The 22,890-nt window shown below is 43.1% G+C and overlaps 1 protein-coding gene across 21 annotated transcripts in view; it reads right to left on the bottom strand.

Annotated features, from left to right (window-relative positions):
- LOC139330896 (rho guanine nucleotide exchange factor 9) overlaps positions 1-22,890 on the bottom strand; it is a 43,245-nt gene continuing 20,355 nt past the window's right edge. For 4 of the 21 annotated variants that reach the window (XM_070962086.1, XM_070962095.1, XM_070962097.1 and 1 more), the window contains 10 exons: positions 17,531-17,710; positions 16,811-16,900; positions 15,490-15,690; positions 13,905-14,084; positions 12,417-12,649; positions 11,191-11,320; positions 9,176-9,307; positions 7,134-7,377; positions 6,755-6,823; positions 1-4,673 (listed from right to left, as the gene is read on the bottom strand). In XM_070962086.1, coding sequence (XP_070818187.1) covers positions 4,498-4,673; positions 6,755-6,823; positions 7,134-7,377; positions 9,176-9,307; positions 11,191-11,320; positions 12,417-12,649; positions 13,905-14,084; positions 15,490-15,690; positions 16,811-16,900; positions 17,531-17,710 — 1,635 coding nt within the window. In that variant the 3' untranslated portion in view covers positions 1-4,497. Of the gene's footprint in view, positions 6,824-7,133; positions 7,378-9,175; positions 9,308-11,190; positions 11,321-12,416; positions 12,650-13,904; positions 14,085-15,489; positions 15,691-16,810; positions 16,901-17,530; positions 17,711-21,092; positions 22,854-22,890 lie in introns of those variants that run through there. The other 17 variants (XM_070962088.1, XM_070962103.1, XM_070962104.1 and 14 more) reach the window with 9 other exon arrangements.

Genomic DNA, 22,890 nt, shown 5'->3' with positions numbered 1-22,890 from the left:
TTCTGTAGAGGTTTTATTTTCAACAAAAGTACAGTTATATCAGATATGGATTTATTTTTACAGCAAAGTACAACATATTCCCAGTGCTTCTGATTACATCAAAACATATAATGTACATACAGTTGACATCTCCACTCTCCCATTCACAGTTTCTGGATTGAATAGGCATTATTTTTCAGGTTTTCATTTCTACAACAAATAATCAAACTCAAAAGGCCAGCAAGAAAGAAAATGGCAAATGTTTGCATATGGTGACAAAGGATGTGGATACTGTGAATAAAATCTTCTGTGATCCAAAAATCCAGACCTCAAACTAGATGGTAATATACAATGAATAGATGCCAAAAGTGGGATGTCGGTCTTCTGTTAACCTTGCTGTCATTGTCACCACATTAACATATGGCTCTTTGAAGACTCTGTTGTACCCTGACTACTCTGACACAACACAGGGCTGCATAACCAGCGGCGAGGAGTTCCTACTGAAGATGCTGCTATGCTAAATGTGAGTGAACCTGGTCAGCGGCTCATGTTCACCCTGGACTAAAGAGGAGTTACACAAACATGAGCAACCTCTGATGCATCCGATTGACAGTTGGCTAACTTGGAAAGAGAGGGAGAAAAAAATAATTTCAACTGCACAGAAGGCTGTCCTCTCAGCTCTCAGGACGAGGTCAGGATGATAATTCCAGAACAAATAAAAGCCCAATATATACATCCTTTTGACAATGTGGCCAGAATGGAGCTGCTTAATACTGCAATCAATAAATACAAGTGAGGGTTTAATTTGTACTGTCAAGTACTTCAAAGAATCATTTCTCAAGTAGAAACAAGAGCATGACATAGAGTACTGTGTGTGTGTGTGTGTGTGTGTGTGTGTGTGTGTGCGCGCGCGTGTCTTCAGGATTATGTTTATTTTTAGCTCATCCCGAGAGGTTTCGCATTTATTCAGCTCTTCTGCTTGACTACAAATCTATACACAAACACCAATGATCAGTGCTAACTCCTATTTGGTTCTCTGTTGTCATAGAAAAATTATACCCGTTTTGCCTCAGCGGTTAATGGCGTTCCAAAAAAAAATAAAAAAATTCAAATAAAATAATAATAATAACCAGCAGTTTGGACCATGACAGCATAGAAAGAAAAGGAAAGCAAGTTTAAAGTAATGTTACAGTTTATAGTACCCATTATATCTGGGCAAAGAGCATCAGTGCCTTTCGTTTCACCTGTCAACAGTTCAGTCTTTGATTCAGCATGAGGAAGGATGTGTCCCTCTACTTGACAATAAATAAAAACAGAAGCTACGACCTGTAATGTATAGTGAGCAGGAGACAGGTGGACAGAGAAAAGAACTCCCTTCAGTGAGATGGTATGGGTTCACGCATGAATGGTTCCGCGTCGTGGAAAAAAATCCCATTGGAAGTTAAATGAAACTAAACAATCTGTTAAGAGTTGTCTTAAGTCTCATGCAAAATATTGGATGCCACAAGCATGCATTTACCTGGTACTGAGGTCTACCGCACGCTAGAACTGGAACAACATTCGTCTCCAACGCAAAATACCAATATCCAAATATATGATCTGTTCTTTTTACATTATTTACAGTGTGTAGCTGATAAAGGTAAAATAGATGATTCTTCTTTTGATTCATAACTCATTGTTAATAATATACTTTGAAATGTGAAACCTATCTTGACTAAAGAAAATCTGTTTGCTACTATATATTCAAATCAAACCATCGTTCAGCATGTTAAGTATACAACAACAAAGGAATTTCATGTCATTTCTAAACGTCTGAAATCAGAATTAAGTCTTCTTGTGCAATAAAATTACCGCTATGCAAGTGTGATCTAATATAATAAGGTGTTTCAAAGTGTTTCAGACAGACAGCACAGTATCTACTCATATGGAAAAGGCCTGACCTCTACGTTTCTGTCTGAGTGGATCTCATGCACTGGGGATCGAGGAATTCCCAGTGTGTATGAGAAAGAAAGAGAAAGAGAGAGAGAGAGAGAGAGAGAGAGAGAGAGATGCAAGTCCCACACTGAAGGGAAAATACATGACTAATTCAAATCTGCCTGTGAAACTGAATAGATAATCACTAGTGGAATGCTGGAAGGCACTGTTAGATAGCATCTCTCTTCTCCGCAGCAGAACGGGCCAGCAAGTGCGCATGATTATGTGTCTGTGTCTGCGTGTGTGTGTTTGCCTGCATGCTTGCGTTTGTACGTTGGTTCTGATGGTGGCGTGGAGTGGGGGCATGGGGTGAGGTTGAGTTGGGGTGGGGGAGGGGGGCGTAGCACGGGACCTGAGGTTATCATGGCCTGGGAACCACATCTTTTTGCTGTGCCAGACCAGGGAATTATCTTCCACAACAATCTCACTGGGAGCCATCTCTACAGACACCAGCAGCCGACTCACCCGTTTCTCAACTTTCTTTACTGAAACAAAACATAAATTACACAACATACAAAGCAATTCTAAGGTCTTTTTTTCCAATAGGTTATAAGGCCTATAAGAAGGCAAACAAATGACATAGAACGATATATAACTCTTTCATATCACGTTGTAGTGAGTAGTGAAGATAGATAATGATATATCACATTGCACAAGTTGTCATACTGTATATGTACTGTCCATCAGGTGATATAATTCAACACAAAATGTATTTCTGTATCTGAGGTCAAAATATGATCACAAACCAAGGACAGATGTGTCACTTACATTCCAGCTGCGGAAAAGAATACACCTTCATGATGTGTGTGAATCAGTCGTTTCACTCCGTGGATCTTCTCCTCTCTAACGCCTCCGCTTAAGGAGCACGGGAGCTCGCTTACAGCAGCTTTTCTGAGACTCAACAAATCAATCTGATCGGACCACAGTCCTCCGCCAATCATTTAACAGCGCCGAGCAAATTGTCGGAACGTGGATCAGATCTGGGAAACGACGTGACAGGGAAGGAGTGCCAAGATTTTGAAGCTGGCGTCTTTAGAGACGCGGGAATCTGTCAGAGGACACCTGCATGCTACAGATTTACTTCACCTTTCTGCCTCCCTGCAGTGTTGGCTCACACGTCTGCAGTACTGACTCACAACCGGCTGATTTGGTTGTCCTGTTCATTTAGGATTCCTGCCATCTCCTGACCATTTCCCCTTGTGCTGGCTAGCGTTCATCCTAATGTCTCACACTCTGGTCTCACGTTTGCAACGAGAAAAAGTACTCAGACTGAATATGGGCTGTGCTTTTTAAAGTGTGAGCAATACAAAATAATTGAGTCAACTGAAGGAGTCTGTTTTTTTTTTTTTTTTTTTTGAAACAGCTGACGTGAAAAAGAGATATCATTTTAGACCTTGGCCAATGCATCAACTTCACTTTTAGCTCTCAGTGGATTTCAGGGAGGTAGGCTGTGCTCTTTCCAAACACCCAGGAAGCTGCCAGCACAGTGCTACAGGGGTGGTCTCTGGGGGAGAGGGGAGGGGCTCTAACACAAGGCAGGTGGACCATAGCCTGCCTATCTCCTGCTCCCAGCTGTTTCATCTCAGCGGCAAACCCTCCGTCAAATGCGACGCACAGCCCCTCGGCGTGATCGGTTATGAATACCCTGTCAAAAGTCGTTGGTGAAAGGATGTAAATATTCTACTGATGCTCTGACTATTGATTTGTTCCCTGACCCATCATGTCACGGCCAATGGCAGGTTTCCAAAAGAATGAAGCTCTTCCTCTGAAAGCCACTGACTCACAGAGGCTGAGCAGGTGGGTAGAGAGATCGAGAGGACGAGAAGAGGGATGTTGAGAGAGTGAGGGAGACACTGTGAACGTCAGACTCGGTGAAGAGAGGGCTACTATATGCAAACAGCTAGAGAGAGTATGGAGCGCTCAGAATGAGGGGGAGATCCACACGTGGACACCAGCGGAGCAGAGATGGTCTGTGATCAGTGGCAGGATGGTTCTAACTCAGAGATGATGCTGACAGTGGAGCTTCACAGGTCCTTCAGACGACCGCAGCCAGCAGCTGAGGCCTGTCGTTATTCAATCTCACATTCAGAAGAATGCAACAAGCAATCTCACATAGCAGCACAGCAAGATCTCAGCTTTTGGACACAATCATACTACGAGGAATGCCCTGGCTTGGCCTTGTGTTTCTTTCCGGATGATGTATTCAAAATGAAATAATGTGACAATCTCAGTAACTCCAGGACATTCAGATGGCGGGAATATGCAGAATCCGAGGGAAAGAGTTCATGACAGTCGACTCAGCTGGAGAAGCGTGATAACTAAGAACGTTGCTAACATATATGAATTAGAAAGTTTTATTTTTTCTCAAGTCTTCAGTCCTCTTGCTGCTTCCAGTCACACTCTATATTAACATTGGTCCTTAATTGCAAAGTCTCTTGTGTATGTGGGTTTTTTTTTGTATTTTTCTTCATCATGGGACATGATCATCCAGTGTTTAGTGCTTCTAAGAAAAATAGCTGGTCCTTCAGAAGAGTCTGTGTATCTCTATTTCTTAAATGGAGCTAATCTACTAAAATTCTGCCAGAAAGGAGCCTGGCCTCTTTTGGATTGACTGAATTCAAAAACCTCTCCTTGTGCCATGTCCTCCGTTACCTCATACTGCCCCGCACTGAGGGGGTCCTGGGGGGGCGGGTATGAGGGGGGCGTGCACCTGTTTACACCTAAGAAGGCAGGTGCAAAAAGAGCAGGAAGGGGGTGTAAGAGGGAGGGGGACAAGGAGGCGGTGCAGGGCACAAAGCGAAAGAGAAAAAGAAGGGAGGTGGATAGCAAACAGGAAACATTGTCAGTAATCTATCTGAAACTGACACAACAACACAACATCAAGTCATGCTTCCAAAGAAAACAGGCACACAGACATACAAAATGAGCCTTCGGCGCTAACATTCCTGCATATTAAACCTGAGATATGATACAGTATGATCATATGATGACGGCTGAATTGGGAGAAATGTGGAATTCAGCTGCAGCAATGACACAAGGGAGACTAAAGATGCTATTCAATCAAACTCTGTAACAGGCAAACAAGAGAACCCACAGATTACATCTGATGCGATGATGAAACCAGGCGTTTGGACGAAGGACGCTGTTCTTCCATGTTTGTTGACAGCGCGTTTGTTTGAATAGCACCCTTTGACACTTGAGAACAAAAATAGAGCCAACAGAAAGCTGTTAATATGCATTGAACTACAGTCTACAATGTCATTTAGCTACAGTCTACAAGCATCACAACTATGCTAGTGCAATTAAAAATTAGATACAATCAATATTTGGAGATGAAATAGTCAAAAGTTGCCATGGCATCTTAGGAAAAGAAATGCAAAGATGAGAAACAGTGTCTTTTGTTACGGGTAGTTTTGCCAAACACTGTTTTAGCAGTTAGAAGGGTTTGATCTATTTGTGTTAGTGGAACCTGTTTATCTTGGATAGTCAAGATAATGCTTGTAAACAGATTGGACTGTGACTGCATGCTCCAATGCCAACGTTAATCACAACGCCTCCCAATGCTGCTTAGCAGTTGCCATGGCATCTTATTGCGCTAGCTCTAAGGAGAACTCTAATGCATATACCTTTATCATTTTCAAACCATGTCCATACAACATGGCCCTCTTTCTCAAGATGAAATCTATAAATGAATCTGAAATTCAAGAGAGTACTTCACCTTGTGCCAGCCATGTACACATACAGCACTTAGAAACACACAACATTTACTTCTGACAGACATCTACAGGGATCCTAACGTCAGAGAGAACATTCCAGCAGTGTTCATTGGTTAATCAATATCTTAATGGATGGTCATGCTTATCGTGATACTGGCAATAGCAAAAACATCTGTAATGATAAATGTACAAACATCTAGCCTCCCACTAAAATGACTAAATCTTAAAGGATGATGCCAGCAGGTTTGGACATGTGGGTCCGGTGTCTGGTGCTCTGTCAGGAGCTCGAGCATTCTTGAATAACGTGTTTGACATGTTCTCCTGTTACTGAGATAGCTGGTAGCCGTTGGGAGTCGACAGACTTTTGACAAAAACTGGCGTTAAAACTTTAAAACAAGAACTTGCTGAATCGCAAAATAAGACTAACATGATTACCCTGATGTTTCTCCTGACTTCAAGGCGTCATGTTGTTCCATTGTGCTGGAGTACACAATGTAAGACAAAGGCTCCTTGTTCTACTATTTAGATGCTGTAACAAAACAAAAGAAGTCTGACTATAATCTCCACACAGACACATCAGAAGTACTCCGGGTATACTGTGATAATCTGGATGTAAATGGATGTGATAAGCACCAACAACCACCCTAACTCAGTAAAAGAAAAAATGCAAACAGTTGTCTGAGGTTTTAGATTTTTTTTTCAAGACGAGCATGACACAGGACCCACATGTCATGAACACTGGTATCGCCCTTTAAACTCAATACTTCATGCAAACAGCCCTCTGTCTTTTCATTGATGCTTAACAGCTGCTTTACAACTCTTATCAAGTCGTCCTCAAGTATGGGCTGACAGACATTTAAAGTGAAAGTAATAAAGCGAGAAGACATGAATCCACTGGACATTTCTAGATACTGAGTACACAGATAGTCTAGGTCCTTTCATAAACAAAGTAGACGTGTTTAAAAAAGGTGTAGAAAGTAAAAAAAGAGAGCAGGTTAAGGGGAGAGTAAACAGCGATGAGAAGACAGAGCACAGCAGCGAGGAAAAGAAAAGGGAAATCACCTGATATCTTCTTGTTGCCTCACCTTTCTGTTTGGTCACCTTTCTCACTGTCATGGCCGCCTGTCGCTTCTGATACTCCGAGATCTCAAAACCTAAACAACAAACAACGTTATGTTTTACACATGTTCCACATGAGGAACACACTGCCTTTTAGCAAGGCTTAGACACAGCTGTGAAGCCACAATAGCACAGAACCTGAGTGATCCAGCCAATCAGAGCTGAGGCCTGGTTGTCGTGCTCATTTTACAACTGAACTTACTCACATCACACAGAGGAACTCATGTTTTGTACTAAAAACAGTCACCTTGTAGTGTGCTGCCGCAAATACAACATGTACGTGAAGCTCCATCGCCCACTGTGAATGAAACGAATGCTTTCCAAACAGGGAGGTGCGTGACTAACCGATTTTCTCATCCTCCTGCACCATCTTCCTCTCCTCATGGAAGGCCCTGAGCCAGCGGATCTTCTCCTCTGGCTTCTTTGCCAGGAAGATGTGGATCTCCTCGCTGTCTTTGTTGCACAATTTGAAGGCGTTCTTCACACTGACGTTGAAGTCATCATCGCGCCCGTCTATGGCGTCCCGCACCTCGTAGCGATCCATGTCGATGCGGCCCTTATAGTACAGGATGTCTCGGCGTATCAGATCCTGGGGAGGAGGAGGGGAGGACGTCTGTTAATGTGTGTACGCGTGTGTGCTGAACCTTGGAGGTGTCAACAAGCATCCTTCCCTTGGTATCCTGAGAGTCTGTTTTATGCAACCCTTTCCATCTGCTGCCCAAACATACAAACACCTTCTACACGCCTTGCAGAATGCCAGGTTTCTCAGCAAATGTGCGTGACACTCAATAGCACAAAATGCAGAGTACTATTTCAACAATGGCTACTACCCTTACAAGTTTACACCAACATAATCTAATGCACAACCACACAACTACTCAGAATAACTGCTGTCTTTGTGAATATTATAAAGCCAGTTTCTGATGACAGTTTGTGTCAGACAGGTGTTTATTCAATTTCTGAGACTCCTGTTTGTGAATAATCAATGTGGAACTGCCAATCAACAAATCAATTACTGGACTAATTGCTGCAGCTCTATTGGACTGCACTGTGTCTCTTATATTCTGTCCACTTCATGCACCACCAGTAACTATGGCGTCTAAGGCAGGCAGCGTGTCTGGAATCACTCCCTTGTTCACTCATTCACTGCTCCCTGTTGTTTAGTCAACAGTGAAAAGTTAATTCAGATTTCTATCATTCTGCATCATCACTGGCAGCTGTAGAGTCACACAACAGTAATTTTCCCATCTGCTAAATATGAAGCATTGATTAATCTCCCAATTCTTTTTGATAATTTTATTAATATTTGGTCTATAACAGACATTCAGTTCACTATCACATACGACAAAAACATCTAAATGGTTTTTATCAATCGGCTAACTGTTCCAGCTCTGGAGCAGTTCATAAACCACATGTATAATAATTTGTGGGAAAAAGAGGGATAGATAAAATAAAATCTTCATCGTGACCATTGCCTGAGGACCAAATATCATCCAGTCACACGATAAGGTCAAGGGAGGTAAAAAGAAAAAATACAGAACAGGCATCTTTTAATAGGCGTGCTGAGACAAATCTGCATCTGTGTGCTGATAAGGAAGAGATGAGAGGAAAAGATGGAGGGCTACATGCAACGTGTTACTAACACGCCCTGAGGCCTGCCATTACACATGTTGTACTGAGGATGCCGGAGAAGGATATGAGAACAAAGAACAGACTTTATAATTTAGTGTGTCTTGGAGCAGAATTTATTCAGTGGACCAGACCAGTTAATCTGTAGAAATACTGGAGTTCATTTCTGGTGTCAGAGATGTTCAACAGTGATACAGGGAGGGCTGAGAGGGGTAGAAACATAGACAGTGTGTCTTTGTTTTTATCTTATTTTCTCTCTGTTTGTCTGTGTAATGGTGAAATTACTGTTCCTCTGTGTGCACACGTGTGTGATGACGCAGTTATTCAGCTCCTGTGTGTGTTTCCGCGCGTCTGTCCGCATTTGTGTCTGTGTCTCTGTGTGCATGCATTGTGGGGCCTAGCCGAGCGTGAACATCCGTCTGACAGGAGTGCACAGCCTCGGTGCATTACAGCCCAAACTAGCACAGCTCCATTTTGTGAAAGGTGCTGAGGATTTGAACACATCTTCACTGGGGGCTGGTGCGTCTCATACGGTATTATGTAATCTATTTGCAGCTCTCTCGAGTAAGGTTGAAGAAGAAGTCACATTGTTTTCAAGCGTCTCTGCCACCAGCCATGTGATAGAAAACTTTCAAGAACACAGACTGAGGGTGCGTTTCAGCTTATCAGCTTGTTTTCAGTCGACAAAGTGTTCAAAAAGAGGAAGAAAGTGAACAAAGAAAGAGAGACAGAGGGAGAGAGAGACAGAGAGAACCTACCTTCTTACAGAGGACCAGCTGGTGATCAAAGAGGAAGAAGACTCGCTGCTGGCTACGTCCATACGGCTGATAGATCCATGACAACTCCCCAGTGTAGATGAGCTCCGAGCTCCTGTCCAAGATATCATCCCCCTAGACAAACACAAACACAGATACGCAATTTATAAATAGGCTGTTTGCAGTCATGTGACGTCAAATTCAGGCGGAGGGCAGGATGTGAAAACCGCAATGGACGAGATGGAGGAAAGTTCTCACTGTGCTAGTTTGGATGAAATTATGAGAGAAAGGTGCAAACAGAAAATCAGAACATGTGTCAGATGTGACCCTTATGAAGGGGAGCCATTTTTCTCAACTGAACTCAAAGTTTCGCTGCTACTGAGACAGCAGATATAACAAACTACAGGCTCATTCAGATGTCGTTCTACACAGTTATGAGTCAGAAAATGCTATCAAGCGTTTGTCATGCTGCTTGTAGCTATTACTTTAAATCTATGACCACAGATTAAAAACAACAGCTAATGTTACACCATTTCCACCATTATCCGACTTGCTTGCTCTCGACCACAGATGGTTAACAAGCTATTTTTTCTGGCTATATTCGGTCAATTTCTTTCATTTTTCTCCTTTGTGAACAACAACTTTTGGTGCTCAATAAAAGCTCCTTGTGATTTCTTGGCTTGATCAATTTGAGCAACCGTAAACAACGCAAAACATCGGCACTTTGAGTGTGTGTCATAGTGCTCCCTATGCAGAAAATCACTTCTGGCCCTCCATCTACATTTGCACCACAACAAAAGAGTGACATGACGTCATCTGCAGACTGCCAAAAACTAAAAAGCCTAACTCTATTAATTTTACACATACAACAAAGATGTGGTTAGTAGTTCTCAGCCTGTGAAAACAGTTTTATAATGACGTATGTGGCTCTGAAGGAGCTTTTTCGGAGAGCCTGAGAAATGAATCCTGATGTGACAACCAGTAACGTTAGCCTTAGCATCGGAAACAAACTAACTCTGCCCAGCTGCTACATCACAGTCGCTAACATACCGTACGTGCTGCGGAGTGTTACTGTAACAATCACCATATTAGCTTTATGGTTATTTGTTGTCTTAGCCATATATGCTGTTGTTGGCAGTGGCGTATGGGCAGTTTCTCCTTTGCGGGTGGCTGTAGCTCCGCCACAGCTTTCACTAGTCTCCTGACGCCACTAACAGAGCTGTTTGACTGAGCGGCAGCCGGCCACATGAGTGGAGGGAGGGGGCGGTTTACAGTGTGTGTGAGTTGGTTGTTTAGTGTCGGGCGCAGTGGATTCTTACAAATCGCAGTAGGAGCAGTAGGTGGGACCAATGGAGCCGTTTTTTTTTTTCACAGATTACATGTTTCATGTACTGCTGTCTGGGCATAGGGACAGTTTTAGCAAATATGACAAAAAATTACTTTTATACAAGTTACCTACTGCAGCTTTAATAAGACATGGCTGTTTACCCGGCAGGGGTAGTCAGCGAAAAGTCAAGTGGCATTATGGGAAATGTAGGAACCAGATTGGCCCATACAAATGGCTAAAATCCAGGCTGTGTCGGCCTCTGCTGAATCAATTTTGACTGCCATTGTTTGTATGTGCGTCTTATGTGTGTAACTCTACAAAAGTGCACTACAAACATTTTTGCACTAATGCAAATGCAATGGAGGGTATCAAGTTGTGAAAGTCTAAAAGTGGAAGCTGAGAAGATGTTATTTTTGGTCTGTTACAAAGACAAACATTTAAGGAATTCAAGGACTTAAAGAATCTTTAACACATACAAAAAAAGAACATTTAATGTTTTCACTGAGTGAACGAGAGGTGTGTGTAAAACCGTCTACATTTAGTGACAGATATACAGAGTAAAATGTAAGTGCTTCCATCCCTCTGCAAATTCTGTGACCCAGCAGATGGACTAAATAGACCAGACCAGATTCTGCCAGTAAAACAACATCAGATGCTTAGTAATTACTCCACAGTCTAGACGTACACATACCTCCCAGTCCAGAACAGAGGCTTGCCACTGGGCGATCTTGTCGATGTTCTCCAGCCTCCTCTTCCTCTCGTTGATCTGCTGAGTGACGTTCCGCATTACTGCCAGTGCTGCTGCCACATATCGATAGTCACTACAGACAGAGTGTACGAGTAATTACTCCTGGGGTGTTAAAAGGAAAAGTTATAGCTCTTGGAGATCAGCCACTCTTTAAAAAAGACATGTAATGTTGCTGTAGTGAATGATACAGAGTAGCCTATTAAAGGACTGTGGTTATAAACTCAAGGAACAACAGTAAATCTGCTGGAACACAGTCAAAATAACACAGTGCTCCTTAATTCTAACCAGCCACTTTCTCTAGCCACAGTTAACACTGACTGCGTCCATGCTAACTGAGCTGAATTTATCCCTCTGGCTTAGATGTGCTACGGATCCAATCCTCACTTTGGTAGATAATACGTGTGTGTGTGTGACAGTGCTGTGAGTGTGTGTGACAGAGAGCAGGCCTATATCTGGCAGATTCTGCACAGCTCCTAACAGTCAAACACTGTGATCTGGCAGGCAGAGCTGGCAGAGCTGGCACCTGTCCCTCTTTGGCTGAGAACGCATGGTTTGTGAATGACCTGGAGCTGGCTGAGACACGCTGAATCACTTACACCATGTTTCCATGGGTTTGCACGCATGAGTTTGCACATCTGGATGCTCGCGTATGTGCCTGCGCATGAGAGATGATCTGCAAATGTTTAGATTGTGTACTGTGCTTCTGTGTTGTGCACACAGTGTGTGGAGAATGCCAATCCTTGTATATGTGCCAGCAAAAGCCCAAATTCATATTTAATCTTCAAATCTATTTATATCCAGAGGTCTATGCAGTGATCCTATGGCCATGTGTTGAAATAAAAATTATTTGAAGTGGCTATGAATTGCAGTACTGCAGTACTGTAGCGCGCAGTTTTAATACAACTGAGATTCCTTGATGAATGTTTTCCTCTAAAACATTCACAGAAAGCTGGTAAAGCTGTGCAAAACAGCATTTGTTTCAGTTCATACATGGATAATCATCATTTTAGTAGAATAAACCCAACACCTGCAACATCGGCATTGCAACGCAACGCATCTGGAACACAACGACGCATCAGTAATGTCTTCTTTTTAGAAACAAATGAGCTACCATCCAGAAGCGACACAATCAGCAGATTAGATGTGACCTTGGCCAAAGCATACAGTACCTGTGCTCCTGTGCGGTGTATTTGAGAAGCTCAGCCAGCTGGAGTGGATATTTGCAGATTTTCTGGACAGGGGTGAGCAAGAAGCCGTCTATGGCGATGTCAATCATTTGCTGAAGGAGGCGACAGGCCTCGAAGAAGTGCTGGTACCTGCCATCCCTCATCAGTTTGCTCAGCTCCATACAGGCATCCAAGTGGTTGTTACAGTATTCTGAATAGATCCAAAAACCATCTTGCTGTAGAATAAGGGAGCACATAGATACATGATGAGAGAGGAATATAAGCAATGAATCCTCTTTTTAATAAAACATGCTATGGAGAGGAGTGTCAGTATGTACAGACAGGAGCATCGCATACGCAGGTGTTATGGGTGTTGTGACATCCACCCTTTCATCAGCATGACACCCCCCCCACCCCCATGTTAGTAATGGTACTTTGCCTTATGTGATGTGACAGCTGACATTAGTCATGAAAATGTAAAATGAAAAAATTAAAATCATTCATTCCAAATGCAAGCCAGGTTGCCAACTTACTGCAAGATAATGGTAGCTGACATTATTTAGCTACAAGACAGAAGTCCACCCACCTTTAAACTGTGGCCTCAGTTATTGTATCCATCTAACTATAAAGCAAGGGATGTCTGTCTGTATGTACTGTATGTATGTATGTCTGTCCTGCGCATGTCTAAAGAACTGTTCAAATGACCTACTTCATTTGAACTTTTGACATGTTCAACATTAGCAAACTTTGAACAAACAAACAAGTGAACTGCCCTCTGTGCAGCGGAAAAGCTTCAGGGCCTTTAAGTGACGGCTAATGCAAGCCGAACACATCCTACTGCTGAAGCTTCACATTCACAGCATTTAACTGTTGAAACATGAGCGGACTTTTATTTTGAAGGAGTCACAGGAAATGCAACGTGTTTGGGAGTGAGACTGACACCTACTATTGTTTATCAAAAATATGTTGGCATAATGTCACTGTGTTGTTAATTATGTTTAAAAAAAAGGACAAAAAACAGGTGGCAGAGGTGCGTACGTCTGTCTGGGTTTTATAACAGACACTAAAAAGTCATTGCATGACACTGTGGTGCACTGAATGCTGGTGTATTTAGTATCTTGGGGTGAATGCTGTGGTGCTACAATACCCAACATAGAAATTCATGTCAATTCTTAAAACCACTGCTCCACCTCTGTGCACAGAGGAGCGGCTCCAGGAGCAAAAAAATGTTTTATTAGAGCTGTTTTCTCAAGATCATGACTTAATTATCATATTATCTTGAGATAAACTGTTTGCGGGTGACTTAATTATCTCCGCAACTTAACAGTTATCTCAAGATAATGAGACAATTAAGTTGTGATCTTGAGATAACAGGCCTTACAAAATTATTAACAATCATGGCTGCTCTTGGCTGGACAGTGTGTATAAGATTGCTTTTGTTTTATTTCATATCAAAGCACGTTAAAAAAGGAAAGCACTATTTGAACTCACGTGTTCTAAAAAGCATGGTCCGATTTCAGAGAGGTGGGGTTCCTCTGTGTTGTACTGTTTCTCCAAGTCTCTAACGAAGCCCATCTGGAAGCGGTAGATGTCCTCAATGTTCCCAAAGATGACCTTCAGCTGGTCGTCGTTGAACATGTCCACACGCTTCCTGCACTGGCGCAGGTATCCCTGCAACAATATGGGTTACAACTCCTTTGAGGCTTTAAAAGACGTTTATAGTTTAAGTTCCATGTCCTGAATTGTGACATGGCTACACGGCTATGAGTCAGAAAATGCTACACAAAAGGTCATCGCTTGTTACATCTCTTCATTATTTTGTTAATTCTTTGTAATAAACATGTTAAGTTATTCCTTAAATACAATTCATTGGCATCAAAATGAACTATGGCTCCTTAGAAGCTTCCGTAGAGTCAGAGACAATTTTGTGTAGGTCGAGCTGTGGCCCCAATTTGTCAGTTCAATTCTTGTGGTTAATTAAATGCCCTGAAGCTTTGGCACATTGGGAAAAGATTTGCTGTAAGAGGTAGGTTTTTGCTATTTCACACTCCACTACCCAGAATTCTCTCTGTTGAAATACAAATGCTAAGTCCTTTTGCTTTGTTTCAAGTCAGGTTCGATGCAAATAATCAAAATTAAAGCAGTGTTTTAAAATGAGGTGTCCTCGATTTGAGACAGCGTTCTCAAATAATCGATGGCTCAAGATTTTGGAATGGACTACTGTATTTAACAGTACGTTACACTGTTACTGCTGGCAGTAGAACTAATACATGGGTATCAAACAGTGATTGATTACAACTGTGGTCTGTTTTCTATCAAAAAACACAAATGCAGCTGGTTGGTCATGACTGGAAATCTTAACGCTAAGTCATCAGTTCCCATAACATAATACAACAATTAATCAATTATTTTCTTCTCCCATTGATACTTGTGTTCTTTTCTCAATTCTCAATTATCACATGGAACTGCTTCCTCTTAACTTCTTGATTTTAATATCAAGACAGGGACAGAAAAACAAAGATAAAACTGTTCGACATTAGATAATATGCTTACAGAGTAAATCCCGTATCAGGTCCAGATTTTAGATTCAGATTTAGGTTTGGGCACGTTGTCTTTTGAGTGTTTATAAAAAGCTTGCTTTCCTAAAAATGTAACAACTGGCGAGACGTTTGTTTAATTTTATTAGGTGTGAATTCTAGCCTGTCACTTCGGCATGATTCATAATATAATGGCGAATCTAATCTGGACTAGATGATTCCAAGCGTGGCAGCTGCCACTACTGTGTTTCATATCCAACAAAAAGAGAATTATTTTTGGACTGTTTTGAAAAAAAAAAAAAAAAAAATTAATAAACAGAAATACTGTATGTCTTGAATAAAAGCGTGAATGTGGGAGTGTTAAGAATCATAGACCCTTGTGTAGCATCAGAAGCGCTGCTTCTTCTCTCACACACGTTTCTGTTCATTCAGTTCTTTACCATTTACATTTCCCATTGTCTGTTTGGCATTAAAGCGTGCACCGAAACCGCAGTGTGTACGCATGTGTGCGCTGGTGGATGTGTGCACGTGCTTAGTACCTCACAGATGTCCTTGAGGTGTTTGATGTAGTGCCTCTCTGTGCTCATGATCTCATTGATGACGTTAGCTCTCATCTGGTCTCGGTTCTGAAGGGGCGAGCCCAGACACAGGCAGTCATTGGTCGGATCCAGGTGCCCATTCTGCACCTCGCTGGTCCCCTCTGCTGGCTCTGCTCCACCGTCCTCCTGGTTCACCCACAGCTGAGTGCAAACACATTCACGCACACCAAGAGCCACACACACATGCATTGAATAAGAAATGTCCTCGGTTAAGTGTTAAGTGTGTGAAGCTGATGAAAAACATATTAGCAGATACATTCAGGTACTCACATCACAAAATCTTTGGTACAACTCAGTCCTCATGAGCATGAATGCACACACACACCACATACATGAACACACATCTCACACACACAGAGCTTCATTTAGAGGGTCTCTGGTAGCTTGGACAGTGAGTAAGACTGTTGGTCCAGCATGTCCAAGAAGTGAGGAACACACCGCCAAACACTCCAGAGTTTTAAAAAAAAGCCTCTTTCTGAGACGGGTGCCCAGAGGATATTCAGTGCCTAACTTTGGCCCTGTGTGTGACTCAAATAAATGTCCCCCCTGCACATATACATGCACATACACTCACACGCAACCTCACACATTTCTCATACATGCACTCACCAACACACACACACACACACACACACACACACACACACACACACACACACACACACACACACACACACACACACACACACAGATCCACATACATAGTGTATTCCACTCTCGCTTATAGAAAGGGCCAAGTGAGCGTGGTTTCAGATGTCCAGCAGCCAACACCTGATGACACACAGTTTGCCAAGAGAACATCAAAGAACCGACGGGTAGAATGCCAAACACAAGATGAGAAATGCAGCGCCACAGACAAGCAGAGTGACGGGTGGTAGAGCACTGACTGCAGACGAGAACTACTAGCGCAGCATTAAGACTGAGAAATAGTCAGAGTCAATAGTAAATAGAGTACTGAAAAAATCATCAATATTTAAAATGGAAATAACCATGAATGTTAACAGGAACAATGATTCCAAAATCCATTTAATACTATACAAATCCATTTGCAGAATTTTAGTACAGGCCATTAAGAAGACATGTAATGTTATTTTACTTTTGACTCATCAGTTCTGCCTCTCTATCGACCCCGTTGAGGATGATGTGAGAACGTCATGGGAACGTTAATGTTTGGTAATGTCGAGGGTACGTTGTGTGGACAGACTGGAGCGAGCGGGTGGGCGGGCAGGCTGGATGGGTAGATGAAGCTGGGAAAACGCACCTTTGACGTGGTGTTTTGGAACCGTGGAGTTGCTATGGGGTTGATATAGAAAACCTGTTTTGTTTGGGGCTGAGGAGGGTGGGGTTCCACCTTGGAGAGAGAGAATGACAGAACAGAGAGATACTTTTTGGTTGACAGTCAGTCAGCCTGTCTGCCCTGCCCTCTCAGGAGTGAATATGGAAGGGTGGACAGGTGGGAATGGCCATGAGGAGTGTCTGGGGGTCGGGGGTAATCTGCTGTGGGTTGCCTCTGCCTACAACAAGGACTCTAATTCTTCCTTCAAAATAAAGTAAAAGAATTATGGAATAACCTACAGTAGCTGCATCAGACCTTTGAGTTGGGTTGGCTGAATTCAGGTGTGGGTGAGATTATATTATCATGATGTAAAGTGAAGACGTTGTAAATTTAGGTGGATTTCAAGGGTAGCAGTTGAAGGTGATGCCAAACTAAAAAAGGGGCTCACCCGAGACTTTGCTTTATTGTCCCTGAACACCCGATAAAGGCACTGAGCTGGCTGTTCTCTGACCTGGGTGTTATGTTTAACTAAAAAATAGCATTATTCAACTACAAGCAAATTAATGTGTGTGTCTTGTTCATGTGCACCTTCCTCTGGGTATTTATCAGCTTGTGCGCATATGTTCATGTGCCTCCATTTCTGTATATGTGTGGGTGTGTGTTGTGTCTATGGTCGCTGGCAGGCCATGGCTGCAACTAACTCACCCGTACAAAGCTGGCAGGGAACCATCCTTCCTCCTCATCAATCTGGCCCCACCACCAGTCCTTGTTGGAGGCGTCCAGCACCTTGATGACGTCACCGGCCTTAAACGCCAACTCCCGGTCCGCCATGGTCACATGGTCCCATACCGCCTCAGCGTTGACGATTGAACCTCCACTTATCAACTGGAGAAATTGGAGGGAAAGACACAGGCTATATCTTGTGCTTTATTGTTACATGAAGCCACCGCTGTGGAAACACCACTGAGACAGCATGGACAGCACTGCAGACACTAACCAATAAACGTGCATCTGTGTGACCAAAAACAGCACATAAATCAAATTTGAAAGTGATTGTAATTCAGTACTCAGCCTCATTTTGGCCTTGATTTGTGTGAATCCTTGTTGTTAAACCCCTCAGATTACTAATGGATGCAAATACACACCCTCAAAGCCAGGGCCCACTGGCAGCTTAGGGATTGCAAATAGAACAACACAATAGCTGACACAGAGCACAGCACAACACAACAAAATACAACAACACAAAAAAGGCAGAGCCATTAGAGGAGAAACAACACAGCGTTCAGAAGCACAGCACCCGTCTCCACACAGGGACAGTAATTGGCCCATTATGACATTAGAATAATTACATGTGTTAATGTTATATAAATGCTAAGGAGCAAACAAATGTGAAGGGATAATCTCCCTTCCTTCATGCTGTCACCAGGGCTTGTTATTTTATCTGCAGCACAGTCTTTGACAAAACATGGAAGAATGACTCATCAAATCTTTTCTATTGATTTTAGCATCATGAATAAATAATGTAGACATTATGCGACACTGAAAATGTTTAAATTGTACAACTGTGTGCATGCACATGTGCAGAGTATCATTTTATATGCATGCACTGGGCAAGGCCTGTAAGGGCATGGAAGTCTGTCAGGTGATCAGTATTCTTTAGGGAATGTGAAGAGGCTAAAGGTTGTTCTCATTAAAGGACAAGAGACCGTGGACAACGTTCCCCAGAAAGACCTGAGTCTGACATCATCCATCTACCAAGCGGCCTCACCATCCATCACACTGAGGACTCAGCTTTGTTGCCTTGAGACATGCACAAACGCACACACATACACCCACACGTGCAGCCACTTCCTCAGCTTCATATTCATGAAACCCCTGTATATATCTGTGGCACAGCTCCAACTGTTTGTTTCAATTGCTCCCTCCAAAGTAGTGTTCATCAGCACTCTCCAGTCCAGAGCTAACCATGCATCCAGTCCCTGGGGCTGTGGGCAGAGCAGCCAGCGCTAACCAAGCCTGACAGGAGCTACTTACGCTTTAGGTAAGGAGTTATCAAAGGCCTGGAGACAGGGATGTCACATGGATGGATGCTAAATTACTTCTTTGCTTATACTGAGGCTTTTGCATAATAATATTGAGCTACTGTTATTTCCTAAATAGAGCTAGTTCAATTTTTTTCCTTTAAGATTACTTTGCTTCCTGCAAAACTGAATATCCGGATGGAAAAACATTTAAATGCACCTCATCACTCTAGCATGAAAATGTTACTCCACCTATGTGCTGATGCAGTGTGTTTGAAAGAAATGTCCATGAGAAGCTACAGATGGTGTGTGTGTTTGTTTCCATTCAACCAAAACCCCCCGTGAGGATCTAAGCTCTCAGACTCAGCAGCTATGTTGCCCCCTTCAACCTGTAGAAAAGTCTACTTCCCTGATTGTTTACTGAGGCAGCTACAGGAGATATAAGCCAATCAGGCCAGAGGAGTGAACACAGGGAGGGACGTCCATGCCTGGAAGGGAAAGAACGGCCGTCGTCATGGCGACAGATGAGGATGCTTCACTGGTATTGACAAGATGATGGGATGGGGCAAGGACACTTCAGGATGCACCAGAATATTTCTAAATTTAGGTGTGTGTGTGTGTGTGTGTGTGTGTGTGTGTGTGTGTGTGTGTGAGAAAGAGAGAGAGAGAGAGAGAGAGAGAGAGAGAGAGAGAGAGAGAGAGAGAGAGTGACCACTGAATGACTGTCATAGCTCTCTGTCATTAAATATTAAAAGGACAAACCAATAGCATTAGGAAATCCAGTCACATGATCATTTCCAGGTCAATGTAATTGCAAAGGCACACAGTGTCTGGCTCTGCATGCAGGTTTTAGGATCAAAGGTACCATTGAGTGGGTTGATTCAATCAGGTACCACATAGGGCTGGGAGCTAGGGTAACAATAGCCCAACCTATATCTCAAAGCTCTCCACTACAGGAAGAGATGAGGATTACCGCAAAAACATGTGTCACGCTGCCATGGTAACAGGACTGATGAATAGTACTCAGAAAGATTTTAAAAAATCATTGTTGATTCAGGAAAAGGAATTTGATTTAAATCACTTATGACACAAATGGATAGTTAAAACACACACACACACACACACACACACACACACACACACACACACACACACACACACACACACACACACACACACATGCACAGTAATAGCTAGTGGAAGCCAAATCAGTTCTACTTGACCGTCACCATCTGACATCAGGACCTCTGCCTGAAACAGCACCCACAGAACAGATGAGCCTTGGCACTGAGGTCAGTCTCGCTTCTAGCTACTTCACTGTAATGTCTGTTTGCCCTATTCTACCCACTGCCTCCAAGCCCACCTCCAGAACCACTCCATTTTCAGCCCCATTCACTCCAAGCACAATCTCTCCAGTCCCCATCAATCTGCTGTAATATAGGCAATAGACAGAAAGAGCAAGGGAGAGAGAGAGATCGAGATCCATTCACAGCCAGTGTTCCTCCCTGCTCACTTTTCTCCTTACCTTCATCTCTCCATCTCCCTAATGAGATCAGCACTGCCCTCTCCAATACATTGCATCCTTCTTCCCTCTATGTCTGAATAAATTAAAAGCATTACATAATCAATCTTACCAATTCCCACCTTAGCACAACCTCACCTAGCTTGATCAAATGGCACACAGTGAACACGTACACACACAAACATTGCCACAAGTCTTGCCACAACACTCATCATTACATGTGTGTCTACCAGCTGTAATGACCTATGTCATCATTATGGTTACACTGCAGTTACAACATCAAAGATCAGAGGGCGAAAACAGCCGACTTTAAACTGCAGAACCTGTATTTGGGTCAATGCAAATGAATGCAGAGGAAATCTATCCCTATACGTGGACATACATGCCAATGCTTTCTGTTTCATGCTCAAGCACAGACATGAGGGCTGACAAGCAAATATGTAACAATAGAAAGCCAATTCCCTCCCTTATATCATCTTTGCAGCACAACACATCAGCATTCACTGCACTGGCAGCTCCACTGCATTCCAACATCCTCCTCTATCTCTAGCCATAGCACATCTGCACCAAAGCACCTACAGCATCCCTGAACAAACACACACAGATGCACACACACACACACACACACACACACACACACACACACACACACACACACACACACACACACACACACACACACACACACACACACACACACACACACCCCATGAGCCAGCCTTACCATGTTTGTGGCATGTAACTGTTCAGAGAGTGTATGCATGGAGAAGTCCGGTTCATGCAATCATGATAATTAAATCTCTTTTGGAAGCGGTTGAGGTGATGGTCCTCCGCAAGAGCTCAGCCTGCGTTGTCGAGTAACAAGGTGCTGTATTCCAGAAAGAGGCTTCTCTTTCCGACGCACTGTGAGTCTCGCGGTCCGTCCTCCCTGTGTCTGCCAACCCTGTTATGTAATACACTTATACCCTGAGTCTGGGAGCCAATCAAAGATGCTCTGCCTAAAACTGGTGAGAAATACACACACGTCCTCACACACACTGCTGTCTCGCTCGCACACACCATCCGCACATTGACACTTCTGACTGCACAGCATTTAACAGAACTCTATTAGAAGGCACCTGGCCCAGAGGGATTGCAAATGTGTGAACATTCAGGATGTGTGCACGACTCAGATCCATAGAGAAACTACAGATACCACCCACCCAGGCCACCCTCACACACACATGCATCTTAACATGCTCACATGCTTACATGTGAACAAACATGTGTAAGTAGCATTGTGCTATCACTGCCAGCCAACTGAGCCATAACCACTGCAGTGCACAATGTTGCTATGTGCACAGTCCTGTGGGGGTCCCTGCTAGGAAGGATGTTTTTGCATTGTACCACAGTGATGAAAACACTGGCCCACATGCCACAGCATGTGATGGGAGTATCTGTTCATAATACATGGCAGCCAAAAATTTCTCTCTACACCTACAGTACAACATTTGCCACTTTGCTAGACGCACAGAAAACACACAGCACTTAGCCATAAGTGTGTGAGAGCACATACAGTATCTTCAAAAAACTCTAGCCAGCCTGCCATCCCTATTAATAGGACTGTCATGGACGGCTCTGGGATAGGCTTTTAGCATATCTATTTCTGACATTCATTCAACATTCATGACACCTGCCTCCAATCCTTTATTAGATTACACCATTGCACGTAGAAAAAAGGGAAATGGGCCTCTTTTTTTCTATCTCCACCTGACATTCCTTTTCACTTGGAGAATAATTCACCTGGAAACAATATGCACATATTCTGTTTGTTTTTTCAATTATTATATTTTTAATATATTTGTCACCGTTCAGTGACCGGGGGGTAATAACGCGTGGGCTTCAGGATCAGGTGCCACACTGAAATACTGCAAACGGGAGAAAACTAAATATTGTGGGATATGAAATGGGAGCTTAGTTTAGCTGCATCTAAAATGGGGGAAACTTGGAGTGACGAGGCCCTCCTTTATTAGGCCTAGCCCTGCCTGCTATTGGTTACTGTTCGGCAGAGATTACAATGATCCTCTAGAGGCTATGATCAGCAGCACAAACCTCTCACTTGCACCTCTATTTGCTACAAATATCACATTTACTTCAGTGGAGAGATTACTGCTCAGCTATTAGCTGCCATATTGTGGATGTGGCTACAGTGGATCACAATACGAAAACAAGTCCTGACGCAGCAGTAGGCTGTTGTTAAATAAAGACCATCAGATTCATCTTTTCATCTGAAAATCGAATTAGTATAAACTAAAATGAATCCATGCGCATAATCCACAGTATACAACATGGAGGAGAGAGGGAGATCGACGTGGGGAGGGGGGGACATGTTTATATGCGGGGGATATGAATTTCCAGTCACCACAGAAAAGGCAAGAGCATCACAGATCTGTATCCGCACAACTACGACCACCACCAGACAACACTAGCTATCACAAACGGTGAGAGGACACAAGACATAACGAAGGATTGGGGAGGGGGGG

This window comes from Chaetodon trifascialis, chromosome 5, assembly GCF_039877785.1.
Source record: "Chaetodon trifascialis isolate fChaTrf1 chromosome 5, fChaTrf1.hap1, whole genome shotgun sequence".
Classification (NCBI taxonomy): domain Eukaryota; kingdom Metazoa; phylum Chordata; class Actinopteri; order Chaetodontiformes; family Chaetodontidae; genus Chaetodon; species Chaetodon trifascialis.
Note: the sequence above shows the minus strand (reverse complement) of the source record. Positions and strands in the feature narration are given on the sequence as shown.